Here is a 26781-nt window from a genome sequence, read left to right as displayed (position 1 = left end):
ACTTTCACCCTGGCCTCCCATCGAATATGTGCTTCAGGTTCTGGTGTGGCACGGTTTCACATCTCTTTCACCAACGGTGGCAGCTAGCCCTGGCGTTCGATACAATCAGAAGCTGCCGCAGAAGAACCACTTCTTCTGCAGATAATAAAATGAGGATATTCTTCCGTTAGACCAAAAAGCGCACACAACCGCAAAAATCTTACCATACCCGCATGTCTGTAGGCAACGTAGGTACCTTGACACGTTTGGGCGATGCCACCCTCGAGTACGGGTAGCTGTTGCCGGTTTTGTACGGGGAGCCGGCGGAGCCGTAGCCGTAACCATTGCCGTTGCCGTTCCTGAAGGCCAGCGGGATGCCGGACTGCCCGGGGCCGCCGGTGGTCTTCTTGTTGTCGCGGGCCTTCTGGAATATGACGGTGAAGCCGTCGGCCGTCGCCGGGTTCTTCACGTCCCACTCCCCGAATTTTGGTAGCGGCCGGCCCTTGTTCTGTGAGCATCGATCGATCAGAGGCGATATGGAACCACATCAACCACAGGACAGCCAATCGTAGCAAATGCACGTCAGAAAAGGATGAGATGTAGGAGGAGAATGTGCACCATCGGCGTTGTCATGGCGAGAGCTTGTTTGCCCGCGCGAGGACGAAGGATTCCGACGACTTCCCGGCCGGCCGCCGGGGACGAGGTGAAAGAGATCGAAAGGGGAGGAAGCCGCGACCACCAGAGAAGTGGAGATGAAAATAGACGGGAGAGGGTGATGGAGGGGGAGGAGGGCGCCGCGTTTTATATAGCCGTGGAGCAGGGAACCTCGTCCGTTCTTTTCTCGGCGTGTCTCTGTCTGTAGCCTGGCTTGTGCTTGTCCCTCGGACCCGGGCTCGGGTAATTTCCCACCGGTCAACCAAGAACAGGTCTGGCCTCGCCAATCATGCCGGTGCCGTCGTGGCAGAGTTCCATGGCGACGTCCCGCGTAGGTCCGTGAAAAGAATGAGCTAGTGCAAACTGAACTACTAATTCGCTAAAAAATGCTATAACCAGTCTAACAGATTTTGACTTCGAAGTGTCCGGATCGGGCCGGCAGAGGTGGCATGCGGCAAGCTTTGTGCGTCGGTTATCTCGTAAAAAAAACACATCGAGGATGGAATCGACCTCACCGATGACGGGGACAACGTCCGGTAGAATAAAACTTAGGGTAGGGTGGGGTACTGGGAGCTCGCTGACAACATATTTAGGGTTGGGGTGTGGTAAGGGCTCACTGGCCAGTACATGAAATGAACGGTGAGAGTTAAGAGGGATGCCGAGGGCGGCGGTGGACCGATGGTGGGATGCGGTCGAGGACAACATGCTAGCAAAGTAATACGGGGGCGATTCCGGCCACGGGTGGCAGCAGCAGGCAGCCTAGCATGTGAGGAAGAGAATGTGATGGGATTGTTGGGCCAGAGCCACAAACTCTGGCTGCAAGCGTCGACCCCTTCTCTGACGTTGAGAGCACCAAATAGGTTCCCCATGCAATGCAGGTGGCACAACGCGCACCTCCACCTTCCTCGTTTGGTTGTTGAGATGTAGAAGAAGACTATGCCCACCTCGAAGGAGAAGGGGCGGATGTGGTTGGCCATGGCGTCTCTGGCAAAGCTGAGGCGGAAAACCTTAGGGTTTAGGGTGGGGTGCGGTGAGGCTCTGACAACTTAGGGTTTGTGGTGGTGGATTAGAAACCTAGCCAAAGTTGGAGAAATGGGAGGTTTAGAGCGAGGTCGGAAGCGGTGGGGACCGGCGGAGACGACGGCTTGAGCAGGGTGGTGCAGCGAGACAGCGGCGGGGAAATGCACACCAAATTTCAAATGAGGCAGCACATAACAAAAGCAACAGGTTTTTTTTTTGAGGGGAACAAAAGCAACAGGTTTTTTTTTTTGAGGGGAACAAAAGCAACAGGCGAAGGACGAGCCTGGGTCATCTGACTTGTGTTGGGCCGCCGCATGAGGCCCACGAATGGAAAAAATCAAGCCAGTTTTATGAACCGCACCCCAGTAATTTAGATTATCCAACATCGCATCCCCCAACCGGGTAAACGCGCGGGCCAAGAAATACAGGCAAAGCTGGCGAGGCAAAACGAGAAAATCGCATATATCGCGGCCGGAGAGAGCCCTCAACTCAATAAGGACACCGCCGTCCCTATAAACACCGAGCCGCCGCCGCCGTCTTCCGCCCAAACCCTCCCCAAAACCCTACTCGATTCGGGAACTAGGGTTCCTCGCCGCCTCCGCCGCCACCCCCTCCTACCGCCGGTGAGCCGCCCCTCTCCCCCCTCGTTTTTTCTTGCGGGGTTGCCCCTCGGCGATTCGTCTAGTTCGATGGTTCGCTGTACTGTTCGTATCCGTTGTCCTGGCGCTTGATCGGTGAGCCTCTTTTGGTTCGGCAACCCCGAATTCGAGGGAGTGCTTGCTGTGGGCGTAGCGTTGCAGTGTAATCGAGTTCGTAATTGCGTCGATTGTACCTGGCGGCGCTGGTTTCGTGTTTGCTGTGACTTGGGCAGGTAGAATAGTTTTTCGTTTTATGGCAACTCTCCGAATTTTTGATTTAGCCTCTAGGTGACAGAAAATCACTGCAAGTGTCAAGCGGGCAGAGTTCAGCATTTGAGAGTACGCCCTTTGGTTAGCCATTGTTGGATTAGTAGCACACATTGGGTCGTTTTGTCATGTTTCGCTATGCTGCGTTGTGTTCATGTGTAGCTCTTGGTATCAATGGGCTATCCTGGAGTAGCTTTCATGGATATATTGTTTTAGTGTAGTTGTTGGTATCGATGGGATATCCTGGAGTAGCTTTGCATAGATAAATTGTTTTCCCGTACATAAGAAGTGATGTGCTGTATTGCTGTACTGTTGTTGATTTAGTGCTAGCGATTGTAGTGTAATCGAGTTTGTAATTGCACCGATTGTGCCTGGTAGCGGTGGTGTTGTGTTTGCTGCGACTTCGGCAGTTAGAATCGTTGTATTTTATGATGACTCTTCCGAATTTTAGGTTTAGCCTCGAGGTGACAGAGAATCATTTGCAAGTATCAACCAGGCAGAGTTCAGCTTGAGAGTATGCCCTGGTTTTGCTTAGCCATTGAGTTAGCATTACCCAGTGTTCGTTTTGTTCTGTTTCGTTATACTGTGTTGAGTTTATGCGTAGTTGTTGGTACAAGGGGCTATCCTTGGTGTGATGAAAAAGTACCATGAGGAATTGAGTAGCTTGCGTAGGTAAATTGTTTTCCCGTGTGTAGTTAAGAACCGGTGTGCTGTATTTTCGTTTGCTCTTAAGTTGATGATGCTCATCTCCTTTTGTAGAGCTCAGACAATAAATACTATGGTTAAGTTGAGCAAGAAGTCTGCTGCCAAGGTTGAACCTGCCGCTGTGTCAGCCGTAGATGGAAAATCAGGTAATTTTGAGTAACACATGTCTCGTGGTTTCTATGTAACATAGTTCTGTGGTGCCAAAATCCTTTTTTTAATCTCAATTTGCAGGCAAGAGAAATGCAGAAGATGATATTGAGAAGGCTGCCAAGAAGCGAAAAACTGCACCTCAGCTCATGCCGGTGAAGAATGATCTCAAGAAGCAGCCCCCTCCAAAGAAGGCCGAGAGCAGCAGTTCTGATGAGGGTTCTTCAGAGTCCGAGGAGGAGGTGCTTCCCATGTTCTCTTCTCTTTGGCCTCTTTTGATTAATTATAAATAATAAAATGCGATTGGGTAATTGAAGGCTGTATTATTTAATTGTGATACTGCAAATAATATTATTTGGTTCGAATGTACTTATTTGCATTCATTGAGGAGCTCTATTTTGTGTCATATTGAAAAAGAGGCATATATTTCCATTACGCTCTGAAATTAACTTCCTGAATAAATCTTTCCAGCTGATGGTCCAACCGAAGAAGGCTGCACAATCTGCTAAGCAGGAGTCCAGCTCTGACAGCAGTGATGACAGCAGCTCCGATGAGGAACCTGCAAAGCCTGCTGCTTCTTCAAAAGGACCTGTTGCAGTTGCTGAGTCTGACAACAGCAGCTCTGACAGCGACTCTGATGAGGATGATGAAGTGAGTGTTTGTTTTCATGACATGTTCATAATTGTTCCTTCTCTTGTTCTACATATTAAAATGCCATTGTGTACTTGAAGGCTGCATTATTTAATTGTGATACTACAAATATTATTTGGTTTGAATGTACTTATTTGCATTCATTACGGAGCTCTATTTTGTGTTATTATTGTAAAACAGACATATATTTCCACTACCCTCTGAAATTAACTTCCTGAACAAATCTTTCCAGGTGATGGTCCAACCGAAGAAGGCTGCACAATCTGCTAAGCAAGAGTCCAGCTCTGACAGCAGCTCCGATGAGGAACCTGCAAAAAAGCCTGCTGCTTCTTCAAAGAGACCTGTTGCATTTGCTGAGTCTGACAGCAGCAGCTCTGACAGCGACTCTGATGAGGATGATGAAGTAAGCATTTGTTTTCATGACATGCTCAAAAATTGTTCCTTCTCTTCTACATAATCTGCATGTATTTTTCTCCCATTTTTCATTTCCTTCCGAATAAATCTGTTCAGGTGACGGCCAAACCAAAGACGGCTGCACAATCTGCTAAACAGGAGTCCAGCTCTGATAGCAGCGAAGATAGCAGTTCTGACGAGGAACCTGCAAAGCCTGCTGCAGCTTCAAAGAATGTGGAGTCCGACAGCAGCAGCTCTGACAGCAGCTCTGATGAAGTGAGTGTTGTTTCCAAGACATCTTCATAATTCTTCTTTCTTTTCTTTTGTCAACATCATATTTCCATTTTTAAGCATGGTCATCATTTCTTGTTTCTTGACTCATTATATGTTAAGTTCAACCTTACACTGTTAGCTATGTTGTATACACTGGTCGTTTGTTTCTCTTGATGGACCTTTTGCAGATGTGATATGAAATACTCCCTCCGTTCTCTTTTAGTCTACATTCTAGGAAAAATCACACAAATTAGTAGTGCATTTATTAGTACTACTTAAATTGATAAACAACCAATCCAAGCTACATTGAAAATAGTGACATCCAATAGATAAAGGAGGACCACTTCGTTTTCCGTATTCCTGTTGACTTAAAGCTAGAATGTAGAGTATTTTAGAACAAATTTTAGACCTAGAATGCAAAGTATTTCAGAACGGAGGGAGTAGGTTCTCTTGATGTCCACAACAATGCATTATTATTTTGAGCACTAAAAGCACTACATTTTCTTTGAGTTGTTGTATGCTGAAGGAAAATGTATCTTGAGTTTATTTTATATCAAATTATCGGAAATTCAAAGTTGAACTTGGGTGCATGTGCACCTGATTTAAAAACAATTATGTTATAATTGTCAAGAACAAATCTGAAACAAATTCACAAGTTTATGTCCATGTTCCATGAGCAAATGTAAAGTTTCGTTGAAAAAATACAATCTTGGTGGCCTGTGTTAGAAAAACAGATCTGGTGCTTCAAAAAATGCTTTTGAGAGACCTGATTTTTGTTTATTTTATCTAGGACACACTGTGTCTCTTTTCTTCATGAAACTGTACAGTCAGGTAGAAGACATAAGCATCTGCGTACGGTACACATAACTATTGATATGAATATGGTACAAATATCTGTTGATATCAATTCTCATGATAGGTTAGCAAGCATATTTTATACCTTCACATCTCTGTGGGGTAGTAGTACTCCTCGGGCTTGTCCTCATATTCTCCTGATTTCCTGGTCATATTTTTCTGGAGGGCATGCATAGTTATCTCTATCTTCAGCAATATTTTCTTAGTCCGGAGTGTAACAATGTCTGCAGGATATGCCCGTTAAAGCGCCAGCATTAGCCAAGAGGATTGAGGAATCCAGTGAAAGCTCTGATTCTGAAAGTTCTGACTCTGAGGATGAGGTAATCACTTGCTGATTTCGAAATAGAAGCCTCATCATTCACAGTCTAACATCCTTTTGCCTTATTTGACTGTTCATTTGTTTTCAGAAGCCAGCTACTCGAGTGGAGAATTCTTCAGTTTCCGCTGTACAAAAGAAAAACAAGGACTCGGACAACTCTGAAAGTGATTCTGATGATTCATCAGATGAGGTAAGCATATTCTTGCCAATTCATCAGATGTGAATACTCACTAATCATACTCCCAGTTCCCTGAACTTATGATTTTAATTCTGTGGATTATGCTCAAGCATTGTTCTTAGCCGTCATTAGTTCTTAGTCCTAATAACTGAAATTTTATGCAGGATATGCCCACTAAAGAGCCAGTCGCCAAGAGAATGGAAGAATCCAGTGATAGTTCTGATTCTGAAGCTGACTCTGAGGATGAGGTAATCATTTACTATTTATTTCAGATTGAGGCATCATCATTCTTAGTCTTTATAATGTTCTTACATTTTCGATCTACTTGCAGGATACCAAGGCTGTTGTTGCTAAAAAGAACGAAGAATCTAGCAATAGCTCAGATGCTGACTCAGATTCTGATGAAGTAAGTGTTCTGGGACTTGTTTTCTCTTGGTAACTTTCTGTTGTGCAACATTCATATTTCTTCTCCACTGTTTTGTGGTCAGCAAAATCTTGTTACCCATGCTACTACCTCTGTTCTGAAATAAGTGTCACAATTTTGTCTAGTTTCAGGTGTATCTAGACACCTTTTAGTTGTATATACATCTTTATCTAGATAAATGTTCGACACTTACTTTAGAACAGATCGAGTATCTTTCTAATGTGGATACTTGCTATGTCCAGGAAACCACTGCTAAAATAGTTGGATCTTCCAAGGCTGTTGTTTGTGAAAAGAAAGAGGAATCTAGTGGTAGCTCGGATTCTGACTCAGATTCAGATTCTGATGTAGTAAGTTTCCTGTTACTTGCTTATTTGGCCACCTTTTTGTTGTTCAATGTTTAAAACTCCTATCCAATGTTTTTGCAGCCAGCAAAACCTACTATCCCTGCGAAGAGACCTTTGGCAACAGAGAAAAACAATGGACATGTACACATTCTTAAAAACTTTATTTTCTTGAAAGCATCGTCTTGTGTACATCAGATCTTGTTGTAATTCAGCAGAAATTTTTTTTTTTGCAGTCCAAGGATGATTCTGATGATAGTTCTGATGAGAGTGATGACGAGCCTCCACAAAAGAAACTTAAGGTGCTTATTTTTTGGTGTTTGTTTTTTCTTGTGAAGATTTTATTGATATCACATTTCTTATTCTCTCTGCAGGATTCGTCTGGTATTGCCAAGCCAGCCTCTAAGGTTGCCAAGAAAGAAAGCAGTGGTGATGATGACAGTTCTGAAGAAAGCTCCGGTAGTGATGAGGAAAATGACCAATCAGTATCAGTGAAAAAATCTGCTCAGAATGAAGTATGATTCGAGTATATTTATGTTGTTCTAAGCTTTCTCTCGTTTGATAGATATTTGACTTCATTCTTAATTTTATGTGTTGCAGCCAAAAACTCCTGCCAGTAGTCAAGCTACTACTGCGTCAAAGACCGTTTTTGTTGGGAATTTGTCGTACAATGTGGACAAGGAACAAGTGTAAGTTCGTGAGATGTCATTTTTTGTACTTTTCTGAGAGATGTTGTTCTTGACCTATTTTGTTCCACACCCCGCAGGAAGCAATTTTTTCAGGAGGCAGGTGAAGTTATTGATATTCGTGTTGCGGTCTTTGAAGATGGGAAATCCAAGGGCTTCGCGCATGTTGAATTTGCTACAACTGAAGCTGCTCAGAAGGTACTTACTACGTTTCTTGGTCATCTATAGACCAGCTGATCCGTGGAGCAAGCATTTAATTGCCATCTAAGTTATATTTGGTTACCATGTTCTGAACCTGATAGGCATGTGAATTAAATGGCCATGATTTGATGGGGCGGCCTGTCAGGCTTAATTTTGCTCAAGAGCGAGGCGCGTTTACTCCTGGCAGCGGGTGATTTTCTATCCCACTGTCTGTGTGATTATCTTCCTGAAAATTGCTTGGATAAGAATAAGATAATCATTGTCTTTTTTTTTTCCAAAATGGATAAGCTAATCATTGTCGAGCCTAATTTTTCAATGTTCAGGAGGGACAACAATTCTTTCAAGAAGCCTGGTCAAAGCTCTAACAGTACTGCCTTTATTAGAGGGTTTGATTCATCTCTTGGGGAGGATCAGGTAACTAGAAGTGCTAAGCATTTTTTTCTTGGTACTTAAGTGTGACATCCATGCCTTTTGTATTATACTAACCATTTTATATCACCAGATCCGAAGTTCACTTCAGAAACATTTTAGTTCATGTGGAGAGATCACAAGAGTTTCAATTCCAAAGGACTATGATACTGGTGCAAGCAAAGGGTAAGTTGGCTCTGTTATATGAAAGTGCATTTACTCCCTGTTGTCGCTCTTGTGAGTGACTCTTGGCTGCTTGGTTCTGTTGTACAGGATGGCGTACATGATATTCAGTGATAACAGTTCCTTGTCGAAAGCCATGGAGCTGAGCGGATCTGACCTTGGTGGCTTCAGCTTGTTTGTGGACGAAGCGAAGCCTAAACCAGATAACAGAGATGGTGCTGTTAGTAGCAGCAGAGGAAGATCTGGCAGGGCCCGTGGTGATGAAAGAGGAGGAAGATCAGGATCTATGAGGGGCCGCAGTGATGGGCGTGGACGTGGCAGATCCTTTGGCCGAGGTGACAGGGGCGGCAGATCCTTTGGCCGAGGTGACAGGGGCGGCCGTAGTGACAGAGGGCGTGGTCGGGGTGGTGCACCTCAGAGGCAGAGTGGTCTTACAGCTAGTACAGGTTACTTCCCGCTTTCATGAAATAGCAAATTGCTCCAGTTGTCTTTTGTTGCCAGAACCACCAGTCTTACTATACATTTGTTCCTTTCGCAGGGAAGAAGATCACTTTCGGTGATGACTGATTCAGAAGCTTTAAAACACAACACCTGTGACTGGTGAAATGCGAAGAATTCATTTTTGTGCCTCCAGACTATCATCCTCTGTCGTTATGTAATTTTTTACTGTAGTCTGTAGACCGTGTTGGTACGTCTGACAGATAATTTTTCGGTGGGTTTGGAGATTTATACTTGCGTGATAAATTTAGTTGCAGTGTATACCCTGATATATTACCTTTGTGTCTTGTCATTTTTTCTAGCTATTTTGGAGATCAATGTGTATGTTTGGATGCATGTGTATTTTTGGATACCGCCCAAAGTGCACCCTACCACTTATTTTTATCATAACCCCAAAAATGGTTTATGCTTGGACAGTTGCCACTTTTTCCGCATGTGGATGCGATTTCATTGACTGTTTTTCTAACCAATGTTGTCCAAATCATGGTCAAGCAAATCCTCAAACCAAAATTCTGGCTATCCAAATATTTTGTAGGGCAAAAACTTGGCCAGAAACCAAACACACCCTAAGACTGGTAATGGGACTGTTCGTAAAATCGTTGAAATTCTGTCCAAACTCACCAACAAGGGGGTGGTGCTGCTCTGGAAACTGCACTCGATGAGCCATCATGGCCTCGGGTCGGCGCCACCACTCCATACTCATTCCCCCGTCAAACTTTTGTTTTTTCTGCGTCGCCGGCAGCCGCATCAGAGAATCTACCACCCGACCTTCACCTGCGGCACTCATGGGACAGGGGAGCGCCCGTCTACCTCGCGTTCAGAAGTGCGCGCGCATGTTCGCGTGTACCGACCCGGTCCAGGCCACCGCCCTGGGCGTGTTCGACGAAATGCCGCACCCGAAAACTTGGGCGATCATCATGCCAGCATCTCGGCGTGTAGCGGGCTCATCTTGCCCATGGGTCTCCCCTGGCAGCTCACCAAAAGTCTCTGGTGATTTTGTACCACATGTTGCCTCCTTGGCCAGATTACCCGTTGTCTGTAGACCAAGCGAATGTGTTGTTTGTTAGCAGCCCAGTTTCCACGAAAGTACTCTGCACTTGGAAGCTGACAGCTACGTTTTGTTCAGTGGTCAAGAGGAGTTCATTGCACAGCCACACAATAGTTCATTGCGGAGCCAATACCTGACCCAAGGGCATCCACACTTCCACGGCCGTGCGGACCTGCTTCGAGCTGCCATGAGAAAGGCTTGCGCGTCTGCCGAAGCTTGAAGGGATCCTAGTGCTACTTGGCAAAGCTAGCTGGTTTTGGTGCGTAGTTTGACGCTTCCCATTTGCTGCCTGCCTTCCAGTTGCTTCCTTTCGACGCATTATCACTCCTCTGCTCCCTTCTGATCCATCTGTTTTGTTTCTCCCCTCTGCAAGGCCTGCTTTTGCTCCTGCCGTTGCCGTGCTGCCCTAGGGAGATGGCGGGGTTTCTTGGCACGGTAGTTGACGCAGCAATAGGATGGATGGTGCAAAGCATCCTCGGCAGCTTCTTCACCGGACAGATGGAAGCCTGGACTCGTGAAGTCGGGCTTGCTGAAGATGTGGAGAAGCTCAAGTTTGAGATGAGGAAAGTGGAGATGGTTCTTGCTGCCGCCGAGGGAAGGAGGATTGACAACAAGCCTCTGGCCCGGTCACTGGATGATCTCAAAGAGCTGATCTATGACTCAGAGGACGTGATGGACGAGCTCGACTACTACCGGATCCAGCAACAGATCGAACAAGGTGCTTCACTTTTCTTCCATCTATGTTGCTTTCAGCTTCTTTTATATTGTTGTGATTATGACCACTACTTGGCCTATAGTTTGCTGTGCAACCAAGAGCAGCTTCATATAATTGGCAGTTCGGCACCGCTTCTCAGTTATCTCTTGCTTACATATCATCTCTTTTCAACGATTCATTTTTTGTTATATGTTTAGGAGAAAAGTAGAGGACTCATGTACATTACGTAGCTTTTGTGAATTATTAGCAGATTAGCAGTTACATGATAATATCTGCTTTTGCTCAAGTGCTTTTATTTGCTTGTCCTCAAATAAGTTTTTTTTATGCAGGGAATGGTTCTAGTCTTCCTAGTGGTTCTAATCCCGAGGGAAGCCATGCGTCATCATCCGCTCCATCTTCCGCTTTTGAATTGGTATACAATGCCACAAGTCAAATAACTAGTTGGGCATCATGTAACAGAAAAAGGAAACGTGAAGACGAGGGGCCAGCTCATAGCACCATCATGACTTTTGAGGTTAAAGATGACATTTCTAAGAGGATCAATATAATAGTGAATCATTTATGCACTATTGGAGATTCTGTACAAAGAGTTCTTCAGCTTGTGATCGCTCACCCCATTGCAACACCAAGTCAGAGTCAGATTATTGCCAGGAATGCCCGCATGACAACCTCTGTTCCAGTTGAACGTAAGGTATATGGGAGGGATGCAGAGAGAGACAGGATAATAGAGTTGTTGATAAACAGGGGATCTAATGATCTGAATGTTTTGCCAGTGGTTGGCATTGGTGGTGTTGGGAAGACGACACTTGCTAGATATGTATATAGTGATGAGAGAGTTTCAGGTCATTTCGATTTGCAAATGTGGGTTTGCGTATCCACGGACTTCAGTGAAAGAAGGATTACACTTGAGATCTTAGAGCATGTCTGTAAAGATAGACAAGAGTATGAAAATATAAGCAATTTCAATGTACTACAGGAGATCCTTTTGAAGTACATCAGAAATAAAAGATTTCTACTTGTATTAGATGATGTGTGGGAAGACAAGGACAGGAGTGGATGGGATGAACTGTTAGCCCCATTGAGACGTAGTCAAGTAAGTGGCTGCATGATTTTAGCAACAACTAGAAGAAAATCAGTTGCAAAATTGCTAGGAACAGTGATTGAAGTTGAGTTGAACGGTCTAGATGAAAAGGAGTTTTGGATTTTATTCAAGGCATTTGCATTTGGTAATGAGAACTACGAGGACCATCCTAGTTTGCAATCTATTGGCAAACAGATTGCTAAAGCACTTAAGGGTTGCCCACTTGCTGCACAAAGTGTTGGTGCACTTCTGAAAACAAGCATTAGCTATAAGCATTGGAGGAGAGTTCAGGACAAATGGAAATCTCTTCAAGAAGATGCGGATGACATTTTACCCATCTTGAAGATCAGTTATGATTATCTACCGGTCCACCTTCAGCGTTGTTTCTCATTCTGCTCTTTGTTTCCAGAGGACTACCTATTTAGTGGGGAAAGATTGGTCCGTGCTTGGATATCACAGAATTTTGTGCAGTGTGAAGACCCTACCATGAGATTGGAGGAAACAGGGCAACAATATTTGGATAGATTAGTGGATTTGGGTTTCTTCCAAAAGGTTGGCTCACACTATGTTATGCATGACCTCATGCATGAATTGGCAGGGAAAGTTTCATTAAATGAGTGTGCTACTATACATGGATTCCAATCCGAGGAAATTCGCCCAACTGTTCGCCATTTGTCAATCATAACTACTGCTTTTATTAAAGATAAAGATGTCCATGGTCCCAATGAGAAATTTGATAAAGTCATACAGAAGGTTAGGTCTTGGCACAAATTGAGGACCTTGATGTTGTTTGGGCAAAGCACTGAAAATTTCTTAGAGTCATTGCGTACTTTGTGCAAGGAGGCAAAATGTTTACGGCTCCTAAGGGTGATAGATGCTGACATCAGCTCTATAAACGATTTCTTAAGTCCATGCCATCTTCGTTATGTATCAGCATACGGACTCCATCTCAAGCAGTTTCCTCAACCTTTGACAAGATGTTATCACCTTCAAGTATTGGATGTGGGCATTTCCAGCAAGTTAGCTGTACCTACTGGTATGAGTAATCTCATTTATCTGCGCCATCTTATTGCTCATGAGAAAGTGCACCACACAATAGCTTGTGTTGGCAACATCACCTCTCTACAGGAATTAAAATTTAAGGTTCAAAATGTTGGCAGTTTTGGGATAGGACAACTTGAGTCCATGAATGAGCTCGTATTACTTGATATTTCTCAACTTGAAAACGTGAAGACTGAAGAAGAGGCGAGGGGGAGCAGCCTTATAGACAAAGAGTATCTAAAAACATTGTCCTTGTCATGGGAGGATAGCAGCATGAGCCTTCAACCTCAGGCAGCAAAGAATGTGCTTGAAGGTCTTCAACCACATCAGAACCTCAAAACTCTTAAAATAACTGGATATGGTGGTACCACGCCATCCTGGCTTTCCAGTACTTTCTCAGTTATCTCACTTGAGATACTTCATCTAGAGAAGTGCAGGGAATGGCGAATTCTTCCAACTCTTGAAATGCCTTTCCTTAGGAAGCTGACATTGATCAGGATGTTGAATGTAATGGAAATCTCGGTTCCTTCGTTAGAAGAGTTGGTCTTGACCGATATGCCAAAACTGGAAAAATGTACTGGTTCTTATGGAAAGGAATTGACTTCTCGTCTAAAGGTTTTGATGATCAGGAACTGTCCTCAACTGAATGAGTTTACTCTGTTCCGGAGTTACTCTTCTTTCGACGCTGAGCAGAAGTCATGGTTTCCATCTCTCAAGAAACTCTCCATCAAACATTGTCCTCAAATAATGTATAAATTTGATCTCTATTTTAATTCCTGCACAGTGCATTTGCGAGTTCTTAGGCACTTACTTTGATAAATGATGTTGCAGCAAGTGGGAGCTGTTTCCACTACAAGAAATGGTGAACCTCAAGGAGTTGGAGTTGATGGACCTACATGTTGTGAGAGAGTTGGCAGTCCCTTCTCTGGAGGAGTTAGTGTTGATTAAAATGCCAAACCTGGAAAATTGTGACAATCTAGCAGCTTCTGCACCTCCGCAATTTTTACCTTCTCAAGGAGATCAAAACAGATGGTTACCTAGTCTCCATAGACTCACCATCCATGATTGCCCTTGTTTGACAGTGTCACATCCTCTTCCGCCTTCTGCTCTGATTTCTGATTTGTCCATCAGGGGAGTTCCGACAGTTCCAAAAATGAGTATAAACTCAGTATGGTTCACTATCGAATCTAATGAGTTGAGTGTGCTGGATGACCGTATCTTGGCATTCCATAATCTTAGGGGCATAACAATGTTGGAGATAAAAAATTGTCTAAATCTGATATCTCTTTCAAGTGAAGCTTTCAGCCAGCTCACCGCCTTAGAGGATTTAAGTATACGCGACTGCCCAAATCTGGCCAACTCAAACATTATGTCAGAGGTTGTTCTGGAAAATACTAGGTCTACAAGAAGCCTTCTGCTACCATCACTCAAATATCTCGTCATCAGCACATGCGGCATAACAGGGAGTTGGCTTACGCAGATGCTTTCACAAATGCAGTTCCTTGAGACGTTGGTATTAACGGATTGTCCAGCGGTAAAGTTTCTATCAATCAGTGAACCTTCAGAAACCGAAGGAAACAGTAGTTTGGTTTCAGGAGTGATGACGTCAGCCCAAGATGAACATCAATTGAAACTGTCATATAATCTCTTATGTTCTCTCAAGATTTTATGTATTGAGCAGAGTCCAGATCTGGAGTTCTGTGGGGGTAAGAGAGACTTCCTAGGATTCACCTTTCTTACTAAGCTATCCCTTTTTGGTTGCCCCAAGCTGGTCTCATCGTTGGTGGGTCCCATGGGTGAAAGGAAAGATGATGGTAGCATGGAAGCTGGATTACTCCCACCATCACTTGAAGGCCTTATTATCAGTCAACTCCCAGAAAACTTACGGTCCTTTATTCCTGAAGGTCTACTCTACCTCAAAATGTTGACTCTATTAAGTAGCCCCTATTTGAAGTCTGTACAGCTGCATCCATGTATTGCCCTAAAGGAGCTGTGGATCTCGGGGTGTGTCCAGCTGGCTGTACTCGATGGCTTGCACTTCCTCACCTCCCTTCGATTTTTGCATATGGAGATGAATCCCGAGCTGTCTTGTGCATGGGAGCACAAACTGCAGGAGCAAGAACAGAGTGGCAATCCAATTCAGCTGCTTCCCCCGTCACTTGAAAAGCTTGATGTCCAGAAGCTCACCGATGGGGTCCAGTCCGGTCTCCTAACCTGCCTCCCCACCATCACCGAATTAGAAATATGGGAAAGTCCAAACTTGACGTCTCTACAGCTGGGATGCTGCAGGGCACTGAAAAAGCTGGAAATTCGAAACTGCGGCTCGCTTGCATCGATGGAGGGCCTCCAGTTGTGTAGAAACCTGACATCTCTGACAGTATTTGACTCCCCCATGGTAGGTTCCTTTTTGGAGCTTGTGCCGCACCAGCAGGGGGGCTCTGAGATCTGGTCTGGACTGGAAGCTCTTGCCATTTCTGACGTTTCTGTCCTTTCCGTGCCCTTGTGCAAACAGCTCACATCTCTAAGACGCCTACAATTCGGCCCTCAGGTTGGTGAACAGCCAGAGATCATGGTGAGTCTAACAGAGGAACAAGAAAGAGCGTTACAGCTTCTAACCTCCCTCCAAGAACTTGACTTTTCGTCATGCCCGAATCTCTTATCACTTCCTGCAAACCTACATAGCCTGACCTCCCTCGAAACGCTATATATCTGGAATTGTAAGAGCATCACAAGCCTGCCAGACATGGGCCTCCCACCTTCGCTCAGAAACCTTCAGTTATACGAGTGCAGTGAGGAGCTAGGTGCGCACTGCAGGAGCGCAGCAACGGATAAGCTTAGGGTCAGGATTGATTATCTGTATGTCGATTAATCAGTAGTGGCTACTTCTACGGTACGCTTTCGGTGCATTTTGCCTACAAATTAGTTTGCATGCTCACCCTCGCCTTGCTAACATTAATCATCTCTCTGACTGCAGCCATCTCAGATGTTGTACATATTAGTGCGCTTGCAGTCACAGGCACATTCATGCAAGTGCCGCCTACTCATTTGGCATTCCGCAAGCTACTCTAGTTGCACTGATGGATGGACGCAGAAATTATGGGTGGAAGTGGCAAGCTTTTCTGTCTATCAGGGACATTCTGACCTTTCACCCATTCTTACGTCTCCTGTAGTCAGTGCCTGGCAGTAACCTATGCTACAGGCTATAGCTAGGCTTTTCCACGGTGTGTAATTTTTTTTGCCTCTATATTTATCCTGATTAGTTTTGTCGGTGGCTCAGTGCTGTAGTTGTTAACTTTCTTTCTCGGTTATATCATGACTGAGTGATGAAAATATTCAAATCTGTTTTATGCGACCTAAATACGAATCCCATCGTCTCCAGTATCATTAAATCACATATGTGCTTATTATGATCTGCACATACCAATGGTAACTATAGACAACTTAATGCTGACACGTAATTTCTTATTTTACCCTTTTCTTTTGTTAATAGCATTTGACCGTCTCGTTTTTCTGTTCATAGTTGACTGTTCAGCATGAGATATAAAGGTTTTACTCCCGTCATGCCAAAAGTTGACTGTTCACCATGTAAACTTTGACCAAGTTTACACAAAAAACATATCAATATCTAGAATATCAAAACAATACCACTAGAAACATCATGACATATATGTATTAATATGGTATATATTCGGTTTTGTAGATAGATACTTTTCTCAGTACACTTGGTTAAAGTTAATGCAGTTTGACTTTCACGGAAACCAATGCGCACTATATTATGGCAAAGAGGGAGTACTATTTACTAGCATCTGTCTTTTGATACAGTTTCGCTGTGAAAAGGATGTTCTGTTTGGTAGATAAATTCAGCCATTGCTTATGAGCCAGTTGGCACTTTGGAGAATTACATTCATGTGTTTGCCTTTTTTTTATATATGGTAGACATTTGTTTCAGCAATCGGCTAAGTTATATCATAGCGGAAAAAAAGAAAGTAAAATTCGCAAAAAAGTTTGTAAAAGTGACAAAAGAATTGCAATCGTTGAGAAGAAGTGAAGTGTACAAGTTACAAGTTTATTGTTCACCCAAGGGCTCATGTTAGCATCTTATATAAATGGAATAAATTAGGAGCTTAGTTTATTAGTTTTTACCTCTGTTAGTATGGATCTTGCAACAAGCATCTAATCTTTCTTTTTTTTTTTTGGGGGGGGGGGGGGGGACAAACATCTAATCTAACTAGGATGAATTTACTGATCAGCCGCTTTACAGACACTGGATGCTGTAGTCGGGCCTAGCAACTAATGTATATGCCTGAAGTCTATCGAGCTACATGGCATCAAGAAGCAATTCAAGAGCAAAGTAAAGACCATATGGCAAGTGATCACACGCAAAACCAATGGAACCATTTCTCGAAGAGGATCAGGTAATTTGAAGTGCTAAACTCAGTTCTTTGGCTCATGTGGAGAGATCACAAGAGTTTCAATTTCGAAGGACTATTTTTTTTTTGAACGAGGGCAAAAGCTTTGCCCATTCATTGATTAAGAAGGAGTTTACAAGAAAGTAAAAGGTTGAAATAAAATATTACAATTACTCTCGCGGTATCAATTGACTCAAATTCTTAGCACCGGCAAGAACCCAAAGCTTTGCCTCTTTTGTGATCCTCTCGAAGATGACTTGCGATGTGGCACGCTTGTTCTTGAAGACCCTATCATTTCTCTCGTTCCAAATCTCCCAAATAATAAGCATGGCAAGCGATGTAATGCCCTTGCGGTTTTGGCCCGAGGAAATCAAAGTCCACCAATCCGGGAAGGTTAGACCCGCCCAAGAGTTTGTTTGAAGAGAATGAATATCAAAACTCTCTTTAGCCTTGTCCCAAAGACGTAAGGAGACGCGGCAATGGACAAGAAGGTGGTCGACGGATTCGAGGCATTGGTTGCAAAGTGGACAAGCACCACAATTTGGCCAACCCCGCTTGGCCAAACGATCGGCGGTCCAAATTCTATTTTGGTAGACAAGCCAAATGAACAACTTAATTTTGGGAGGTGCCCACATCTTCCACATTGACTTGTATAAACTTGAGTAAGTGAGTCCCATGAATTGCATATTGTAGGCGGACTTGGTGGTGTAGTGCCCACTCTCGGTGAGCTTCCAAGAGATGTCGTCCTCAACGTTTTCATTGAGGTTGAAGTTTTGAATGAGAGTCCAAAGCTCAATGAATTGGGCGAGGTGCCCAAGAGTTTTCGAAGGACTATGAAACTGGTGCAAGCAAAGTGTAAGTTGGCTCTGTTATATGGAAGTGCTCTGTTATATGGAAGTGAATTGGCTCTTGTCAGTGATTCTTGGCTGCTTGGTTCTGTTGTACAGGATAGCGTACATGGTGTTTAATGACAACAGTTCCTTGTCGACAGCCATGGAGCTGAACGGATCTGACCTTGGTGGCTTCAGCTTGTTTGTCTACGAAGCGAAGCCTAGACCAGACAAGATAACAGCTATTAGTAACAACAGAGGAAGATCTGGCAGGGCCCGTAGTGATGATAGAGTAGGAAGCTGAGGATCTAAGAGGGGCCGTAGTGACGGGCGTGTACGCGGTAGCTGAGGTGACAGGGCAGCCATAGTGACAGAGGCAGAGTGCTCTTACAGCTAGTACAGGTAACTTCCCGCTTATTACATGAAATAGCAAATTGCTCTAGTTATCTTTTATCGACAGAACCATCGGTCTTAAGCATACATTTGTTCTTTCTTTGCAGGGAGGAAGGTAATTTTTTGGTGATGACTGGGCCAGTGCGTGATCTAGAAGCTTTAAAACACCAAATCGTGCGACTAGTGAAATGGGAACAATTCTTTTGGTGCCTCGAGACTTGTTATCCGATCTTGTTAGTTACTCTTACTGTAGACCGTGTTGGTGCATCTGCCAAAAAAGAATCGTCTGTTTTGGAGATTTATACATGCATGATAAATTTACTGTTTTGGAGATTATGGGTATGTTTTGGTTGTGGCGAAGTGCCTCCTACCACTTCTTTTTGGCCATAACCCAAAAAGAGATGCATCCTGCCAATTTTTTGGCATGCCAATGCGACTTAACCGTTTGTTTTTCTAACCAACAATGTTGTCCAAATAAGCAAATACTCAAACCAAAATTGGATCCTAATTAATGGGATTATAGTCCGTAAAATCGTTGAATTGAGACCAAACGCATCAACAACGGGGTCGTGCTGCTCTGAAACTACACTCTTCGTCTGGTCAGTCATCAGACGGCCTTTGCGCCACCGCGCCACTGTTTCCACCGTCCTCTGGAGTGTTTCCGCGCCGCCGGCAACCGCCCTACCACTATCGCGGCACCCATGTGCGAGTCCATCTACCTCGGCGTGCCGACGCGGTCCAGGCCACGGACTTCCAGCGCGGCTGCGCCCTCAACGTGTTCGAGGAAATGCTCCACCACAGAAACTGCAGCCAAAGTCCATGGGGGGCCAACGCCCGGGGTGGCGGGAGGGCCGTGAGACCGTCAACATCTGCCATCTCTGTCTAGGCATCCGTCGAATGGTAGACTGATGTGGCGGGTTCATCTTGCCCACGGGGCTCCCCTGGCCCTTTTGCGGCTCACCCTCACTGGTCCGCGGCACACAGGTAACAAAAGTCTCTCATTCTGAATCACATGTTGCCTCACCCCTGGCGTTATTACCTAATGTCGACAGTACATGCCAACTCGGAATTTTGTAACATATCCTGCGCAGGATAGCAATTAGGAAACAACTGTCGCCTCACCTCTATCTTAGATTAGGGGAGTTTTTTTTTCCAGTCTAGCATTTGGAGGCTATACATACTTATCAGAAACCTTCAACATTAACCATCTCAATTAATGAGTGAGGATCCGGTCATAGTAACCCGGAAAATTTACCGTGGCCGCTACCTACCATTATAGTTTTCACCATTGATTCATACTTCAAGATTCTACCTCATATAATCGACCTAAAGATAACTATGCGTGGTGGCCTGCACATTTCATGGCGTAGTGTACATCTTTTTATAAATAGTTGGTGTTCATATTTTTATAAATAGTTGTTTCATTGTTTGAATAGGCCTGTCGAGGCAGTTCACCTGCTGATTTAGCGCATTATATTTTTACAAGTTTTAACATTATATAATTTGATGGGACATACAGCTAGCTAGCTAACCTAACACGCCAAGGTGTGTTTAATACAAAGGAACAGGCCAGCGCTTTAACCATTTAAGTCAAAGTCAGTGAGTGTGTTGAACTCTAAGACAGGAAAATAAAAATGACGCTGCAACAATCGCAGCTATATATGCTTCAATAGATCGAGTAGACATGATATATATATATATATATGTGATGGATCCAGTTTGTGGTTTAAAATGGTGATCATATCACGATGTCTCGAAAAGATAAGCTGACACGTCGCTAATTAGATTATGCTGCAATCGGTTCCAAACCTTACGTTGGCATTTATAAAATAGTGTGTAATGACGACCGTCTAAATACATTCATTCAACCGCATCCAGCGAGCATGCATGATTAATTGACTATAGTGGCAAGTATGATGACGGCTGTCTAGCTAGATACATCGAACCTGATAATTTTTTTTTATCTAAATGGTAGTATGTAGTTAATCATAGCAAGGAACATTTGCTTCAGCATTTCGATGGCAAGCACTGGACTGCTTGACCTAAAACACGGCATGTGTATTTAATTATTGTGTCCATTATTTTACAATTTGCGTACCTCTGCATAGAAACAAACCCACGTCTCTCCGTGCAAGAAAATTGGTCGGGATGAACATATTCCTTTTTTTTGCGTACTTCATACTATATATATCCCATTGGTAGTTGAATACGTGCTTATACACTATAAGGTTGAAATCTATAAAAAGCAACCCCTGCATACTACCGCTCCTACACACCAGTCAACCAAACAGCGAAGGGGGTGTGTGACAGAGAAAGAGAGAGCATTCATGGATCTCGTAACAGGGGCCATGGGCTCACTTCTCCCCAAGCTTGGCAAGCTCCTTAATGAGTACAAGTTCCAGAAGGGCGTCAAGGAAGACATCAAGTCTCTGGAGAAAGAGATGAAGATCATGCGTGCTGCTCTTCACAAGGTGGCAGATGTGCCACGGGACCAACTCGAGGAGGGCATCAAGATCTGGGCAGGGGAGCTCAGGGAGCTGTCCTACAATATGGAAGACGTTGTAGACAAGTTCCTGGTGCATGTCAATGGCGAGAGCTCTGACCCCAACTCCAACAAGCTCAAACAGCTTGGGGATAATATGATTGGCTTGTTCACCAACTGGAAATCTTGTCATCAGATCGCCAACGAGATCAAGGACATCAAGAACCAAGTCAATTATGTGGCCAAACAACATAAGAGGTACAGGGTCAGTGGTATTGTTGCTGCTAATGTAGCTGCTACAACAACAACTTTTGATCCTCGTCTACCTGCTTTGTACAACAAGGTGTCTGACCTTGTTGGCATCAATGAGCCAAGAGATGAGTTAATCAAGAGGTTAACAAACAAAAATGACCAAATAGAGATAGTCTCTATTGTTGGATTTGGAGGCTTGGGCAAAACTACTTTGGCTAAAGCTGTATATGACAGTCTCAAACCACAATTTGATTGCACAGCCTTTGTTTCTGTGTCGCAGACTCCTGATATGGTAGGGATTTTCAGGAAGATGCTACATCAGCTTGATAAGAAAAACTATGCCGACATTAATGAAGCATCGCGCGATGCAACAGAGCTCATTGATGAACTCAGAATGTTCCTCCGAAACAAGAGGTATTGATCATTCTTTGCTTTCTCATATGTAGTTTGTATGTACTTTCATTGATGTGATTGTGAAGTGCATCGATGCATTTTGCTCAAGACGGTGAATAGAACATGTGTACAAATAGTTAGAAACAATTGCATTCTTTATTTAAATTTCACGTTTTCTGTTGTCTTATTTCATTTAACCCCTATTTCATCCTTGTCTTATTTCTCCATGAATTTTATTATTTTTGCCCATGCTGCTTATATAACATACACATTCGGGAAGTCCTACGTTATCTTTATTCATTTCTCGATATGGTTCTCAAATTTTACAACTCATACACATCTATAGGTACCTCATTGTTATTGACGATATATGGAATCTACAATCATGGATAGAAATCAAACATGCTTTGAATGAGAATGACTGTGCAAGCAGAATAATCACAACAACTCGTGACCTTGATATTGCTACAAATGTTGGTGGTTCTTTTAAGATAAATCCCCTTAATCTAAAGAGCTCGAAAACCTTATTTTGTGGAAGAATATTTGGTTCTGAGGATAAATTACCTCGACATTTGGGTGAAGCGTCCATAAAGATATTGGATAAATGTGGTGGTGTACCACTAGCTATCATTACCATCGCTAGTGTATTGAATGTACCTAGTAAAATCCAAAACCAAGCAGTGTGGGATAAGGTATGTGCCTATATTGGTTCTGGACTTGAACATAGTCCTCATGTGAAGACCATGCGGATAATATTGTCCCTAAGCTATTACCACTTACCCTATCATCTGAGAACTTGCCTATTGTATCTAAGTATATATCCAGAAGATCATGAGATCCATAGAGATGACTTGATATGGAAATGGATAGCCGAAGGTTTCATACAACATAAAAATTCGGATGATAGCTTATTTGAGGTTGGACGCAGTTACTTTACTGAGCTGATAAATAGTGGCATGATCCTGCCGTGCATAGATTTTAAAGGTGATGTAACACGTTGCCGTCTGCATGATATGGTGCTTGGCCTAATCTGTTCATTATCTAGTGAAGAGAACTTTGTTACTATATTGAATCACAGCGGTGGTTGCTGCATATCTTCACCCGTCAAAGTTCGCAGGCTGTCAATCCAAAATAGAAATGAAGACAATCAAAGGAAGCCACTTGCTTTCATGAGTAAATCACAAGTGAGGTCTGTTACTACCTTTCCACCTGCTATTAATCAAATGATGTCACTGTCGATATTTGATGTTTTACGTGTATTGGATCTAAATGGATGTCATCTGGGGAAAAGCAAAAACCTTAACCTCGAGGATGTTGTGAATTTATTTCACTTAAGGTACCTAGGTCTTGCCGGTACAAATATTTGCCAGCTCCCAGCAGGAATAGGAAATCTGCTATTTTTGCAGGTGTTGGATGTAAGATACAATTCCAACCTAAAAGAATTACCATCCAGTATTTGCAAGCTGAGAAGATTGATGTGTCTACTTGTTAATGGTTACCACGCGAGCCTCCCCGATGGGCTGGGAAATCTTACATCCATGGAAGTGTTGAAGAAGATCTGTGCCACCCTAAATATTGTGAAAGAGTTGCGCAAGCTATCAATGCTAAGGGAGCTCAAAATTAAGTTTGAGCGTAATGCAAGCCTAGAGTATGGGGAAGCTTTTCTTGAGTCTTTACGTCACCTGAAAAAAATCCAAAGTGTAATTATTCGTGGGTATTTCCCTTCCATGGATCTCTTGGAGAAAAGTTGGCTGCCACCTCAGCAGCTCCGCGCATTTGAGTCAGTCAGGTGCGGAGCATTCTCTGGGGTGCCGGAGTGGATAAAGAGGGATCCACTGTGTCTCTCGGACCTCGCCGAGTTGGTAATTGGCTTCGTGGAACTACGAGAGGAGGACCTACTGATCCTTGGGAGGTTGCCAGTTCTTCGTCGTCTCTGGTTGTGGAGTGCCAAGCAAACGACGAAGGTGCTGTCCATTGGCGCTGATGGTTTCCACTATCTAACAAGCTTCACACTATACTGTGAATCACCCAGGCAGATAGTGTTTCAGTGAGGCGCTTTTCCAAAGGTTGAGGGGGTTCTCTTCAACTTCAATGTCAAGAAGGCAAAAGATGATGGCAATGGCGATTTCGACTTCGGCCTGCTGAACCTCTTATCCCTTGGGCAGGTCACTGTGGGAATTGATCGTCATGGTGTCACACTTGCAGACGTGAAGGATGCAGTGGTTGCATTGAGGCACACAGTTAACGTCCATCCCCTTCATCCTGTCATCACCTTTGATATTAGGCCGCTTATACAACAAGAGGAGGTACAAGCACCTTACCAATGCTTTCTTTCTCACAGGCCTATTGTGTTTTATGTCCTATCTAGCTCATGTGTCAATTTCATGATTATGTTTTCAACTTTTTCTCTCATCCTGATTTCTCAGAGGGCAAGTGAAATGAATCCAGAGTTTTTCTTTGATGAAGAACTGATTAGAGAGCAGAGGAAGCTCCCGGGGAAATTTCGGAAATTCCGTGCGGAAACTACCTAGTCAAGATTCAATCTCCACAATTTAAATTCAGAGAATATTATCCCAATTAAAATGAAATGGCAATGAGGAATCAACATGTACACTAGATTTCACATAGACTTTTATTTTCGTTTGGAAAGCTTCACATAAAGGGTCCATGCAAAATTGTTGACCCTGCTGAGATCCATCAAGGAAACTTCTGATTGCAATATGTCGCTTTCAGTTTGCACCTCTTGTTATCTGCATTTTCCTGTTAAGTGTTGTTTCTTCATCTGCATGTATGTACACGTTCGTTTATCAATTCAGTGCCCTCCGTGTAAGGTGTGACAGGTTGCATACCGAACAACTCAAGTATTGCATGACTTATTTTGTTCGGTCAAGTGGTTCAAAGTCGATCACACGTCCTTTGTTTATTCTGTTTCAGTAAGGAACTAGGTAGGCAATGCAAGTAGCAACGGAGAAGCTAGCGGTCACGAACTCACGATTGATGGTGAGGTTGTGGATTATGGTACAGTAGGTACACTTTCGGAGCATTCTACTTGCAGAATTACTCGACAACACTCACCGGTCTTCTTCCTCATGAGGAGTGCATAACGACCTTCTATTCATTCTTGTGTCTCATCTAGCTGGGGGGTAGGAGTGAGGCTATAGGTAGTCTTACCATGGTCCATGGTATGTATTTTTTTCTGCTTCTATTTTTATCGTGGTTAGCTTTGTCAATGGGTTCAGTGCTGTATTTTTTTGTGTGCGTGGGTCAGTGTTGTAGTTGTTTGGGCATCTTCAACTGGACGACGCAAAATCGAATGCTGAAAGTGATCACGCGCATCCGTTTGCGTCGGATCCGAACACGAAAATGATTGTTTTTTTACCGCGCGTCTGTTTGCGCCTGGGGTGCTCCCAACGGGCCAACACATTTGGCACGCGGACACGAATTTAGATCAAATAACAAAATAAACAGGTTCAAAATAATCTGTTACTACATCCAAATATTTGAAAGTCTGCATGTAAATGAGGCGATATTGACGACTATGCAATATTTTCATGGCCAAATAATGCCCGCTCAATTAAATCCTTTTGTAGGCGTTTGTACATGTGGTCGTCAGTAACTTCAACATTCATATGCAAATACCACTCCTGGTTGATGTCTGAGGGATGGCGCAACCAGCTCACCCTGGAAATCCCATAGGTGCTCATTGTGGCCATCAGGATGCTCGTCCTCAACGATAATGTTATGCATGATCATGCAACAGGTCATCACCTTATGCATGGTCTTCAGCGATCATGTTCTTGCCGGGTGACGCACAATTGCCCACCGAGCTTGGAGCACACCAAATCCCCGCTCCACATCTTTCCTAGCAGCTTCTTGCATCGTGGCAAACTTCTTCGTTTTTTCCGTGTTTGGATTACGAACAGTCTTCACCAGTGTGGCCTAGTTAGGATAGATGCCATCAGCAAGTTAATATGGCTTGTCATATTCATTTCCATTGATCTCGTACCTCATTAGAGGAGCTTTGACTTGCATAAGCCCATTGAAAACCGGAGAGCGGTGCAACACATTGATGTCATTATCGGAACCGACCATGCAAAAGAATGAATGCAAATCCATAAATCTTGAGATATCACTGTGAATTCCTCCACATGGCCGTTGTACCGACCTTGCCATCCAAATGAATAGTTTTTCAACTCCCAGTGCATGCAATCTATGCTGCCAATCATGCTTGGGAACCCTCTAGACTCGTTGATAGACAACAACTGCCTTGAATCCTAAACTGTTGGCTCCCTCAAGTAATATATCCGAACACGAGAATCACGGCTCGGCAAAACCGGTACATGGAGTCAAGGCAGGTGCTCTCACCCATTCTAAGATACTCATCAAATATATCTGCAGCCATTTCATATGATGGCATGCGAATAGCTGCGGAACATTTTTGGTAAGAGGTGAAGCCTAGCGCACCTGTGGCGTCGGCCTGCATTGGAAGTACGGTTCGTAGTCTCTGACACCCCATAGAATGACCATGAACATGTCCCTTGACAACATGTACCGCCGATGGAACAATTTTTTCGGGTATACCGGATCAGTGCGGTCGAAGTAGTCCTTGTAGAGCCGGAGGTGCCCTTCCACTATGTTGCGCGGCGGGCTTTTTGAGCGGCCCTTCATAGATCCCCAGTGCACTGGCGTCTGGCTGGCATTGTGCTCGTGGAGGATGGAGGCCGCATCAGAAGCCAAATGTGGAAATCATTTCTTCCCTCCATGGTTTTGCCCAGTGGGCTGCGTGTAGAAACGCTCTCACACAGAAGAACAAACCTGCTCCTCGCGTCGCACCCCACGCGGCGCCGGGAGCCCACCCTCGCTGCGCCGCCAGCAGCCGGCCAACGCCGCCCCTGCCGTCGCTGCCGCCGGCCCTTGCCGCAGTGGCGGCTGGCCTCATCTTCAAAGGGGGTGAGGTGGGTCCGAGTTCTTCTACGTCGGGGGGCCGACCCGTGTGGGGCGTCGCCGGCTGGGAGGAAGGAAGCCAAGGCGGCGGTGACATAGGCATCCCAAATGGGCCTGCCGAAGATAGTACCCGGGGTTTATTGAAGGCCCATTACCCGAAGAATAAGAAGTTTCGGAAGCCCAAGATATTATTAAGGAAAGCTAGAGTTGTAATAGAAAGTCTTATTTGTAATCTTACGGGATGAGTTAGAAACCTTCCCGGACTTTATAACTTGTACATCACGAATCCCTCGGCTCCGCCTCCTATATAAGGGGGAGTCGAGGGACGCAGAGATCATCGAATCATTGTTTCTAAAACCCTAGCTTTCATATT

The 26781-nt window shown here is 44.1% G+C and overlaps 4 protein-coding genes and 1 long non-coding RNA gene across 9 annotated transcripts; 4 read left to right on the top strand and 1 right to left on the bottom strand.

Moving 5' to 3' along the window:
- Positions 1–21: 21 nt before the first annotated feature.
- Positions 22–1610, bottom strand: LOC124671325 (RPM1-interacting protein 4-like). Its single transcript, XM_047207712.1, has 3 exons — positions 1578–1610; positions 236–487; positions 22–135 (listed from the first exon to the last, which is right to left on the bottom strand). Exons 1-3 carry the CDS (start codon positions 1608–1610, stop codon positions 106–108), a joined length of 315 nt encoding a protein of 104 aa, XP_047063668.1. The 3' UTR covers positions 22–105.
- A 562-nt stretch (positions 1611–2172) lies between these two features.
- LOC124673881 (nucleolin 2-like) lies at positions 2173–9210 on the top strand. 5 transcript variants are annotated; one of them, XM_047209925.1, is made up of 21 exons: positions 2173–2276; positions 3325–3409; positions 3495–3652; positions 3882–4061; positions 4294–4464; positions 4572–4730; positions 5813–5902; positions 5990–6091; positions 6244–6327; positions 6411–6485; positions 6746–6850; positions 6929–6988; positions 7081–7146; positions 7219–7359; positions 7445–7533; positions 7611–7728; positions 7833–7921; positions 8055–8145; positions 8234–8325; positions 8413–8768; positions 8861–9210. In XM_047209925.1, the coding sequence occupies exons 2-21, from the start codon at positions 3337–3339 to the stop codon at positions 8887–8889; spliced, it is 2328 nt and encodes a 775-aa protein (XP_047065881.1). In that variant the 5' UTR covers positions 2173–2276; positions 3325–3336; the 3' UTR covers positions 8890–9210. The 5 variants fall into 5 exon arrangements, with proteins under 5 accessions (XP_047065881.1, XP_047065880.1, XP_047065884.1 ...); XM_047209924.1 differs by having other exon boundaries at positions 2185–2276; positions 3318–3409; XM_047209928.1 differs by lacking the exon at positions 3882–4061 and having other exon boundaries at positions 2185–2276; positions 3318–3409.
- Positions 9211–10011: 801 nt separating this feature from the next.
- On the top strand, positions 10012–15574 carry LOC124671324 (disease resistance protein RGA2-like). Its single transcript, XM_047207711.1, has 4 exons — positions 10012–10127; positions 10242–10586; positions 10913–13454; positions 13537–15574. Exons 2-4 carry the CDS (start codon positions 10283–10285, stop codon positions 15572–15574), a joined length of 4884 nt encoding a protein of 1627 aa, XP_047063667.1. The 5' UTR covers positions 10012–10127; positions 10242–10282.
- Positions 15575–18315: 2741 nt separating this feature from the next.
- On the top strand, positions 18316–18679 carry LOC124673882. Its single transcript, XR_006992858.1, has 2 exons — positions 18316–18346; positions 18445–18679. It is a non-coding gene; the product is annotated as an uncharacterized LOC124673882 (long non-coding RNA).
- A 1985-nt stretch (positions 18680–20664) lies between these two features.
- Positions 20665–23995, top strand: LOC124671323 (disease resistance protein RGA5-like). Its single transcript, XM_047207710.1, has 4 exons — positions 20665–21485; positions 21811–23451; positions 23557–23770; positions 23891–23995. Exons 1-4 carry the CDS (start codon positions 20665–20667, stop codon positions 23993–23995), a joined length of 2781 nt encoding a protein of 926 aa, XP_047063666.1.
- The last annotated feature ends 2786 nt before the right edge of the window (positions 23996–26781 follow it).

This window comes from Lolium rigidum, chromosome 7 (genome assembly GCF_022539505.1).
Source record: "Lolium rigidum isolate FL_2022 chromosome 7, APGP_CSIRO_Lrig_0.1, whole genome shotgun sequence".
NCBI lineage: Eukaryota > Viridiplantae > Streptophyta > Magnoliopsida > Poales > Poaceae > Lolium > Lolium rigidum.
Note: the sequence above shows the minus strand (reverse complement) of the source record. Positions and strands in the feature narration are given on the sequence as shown.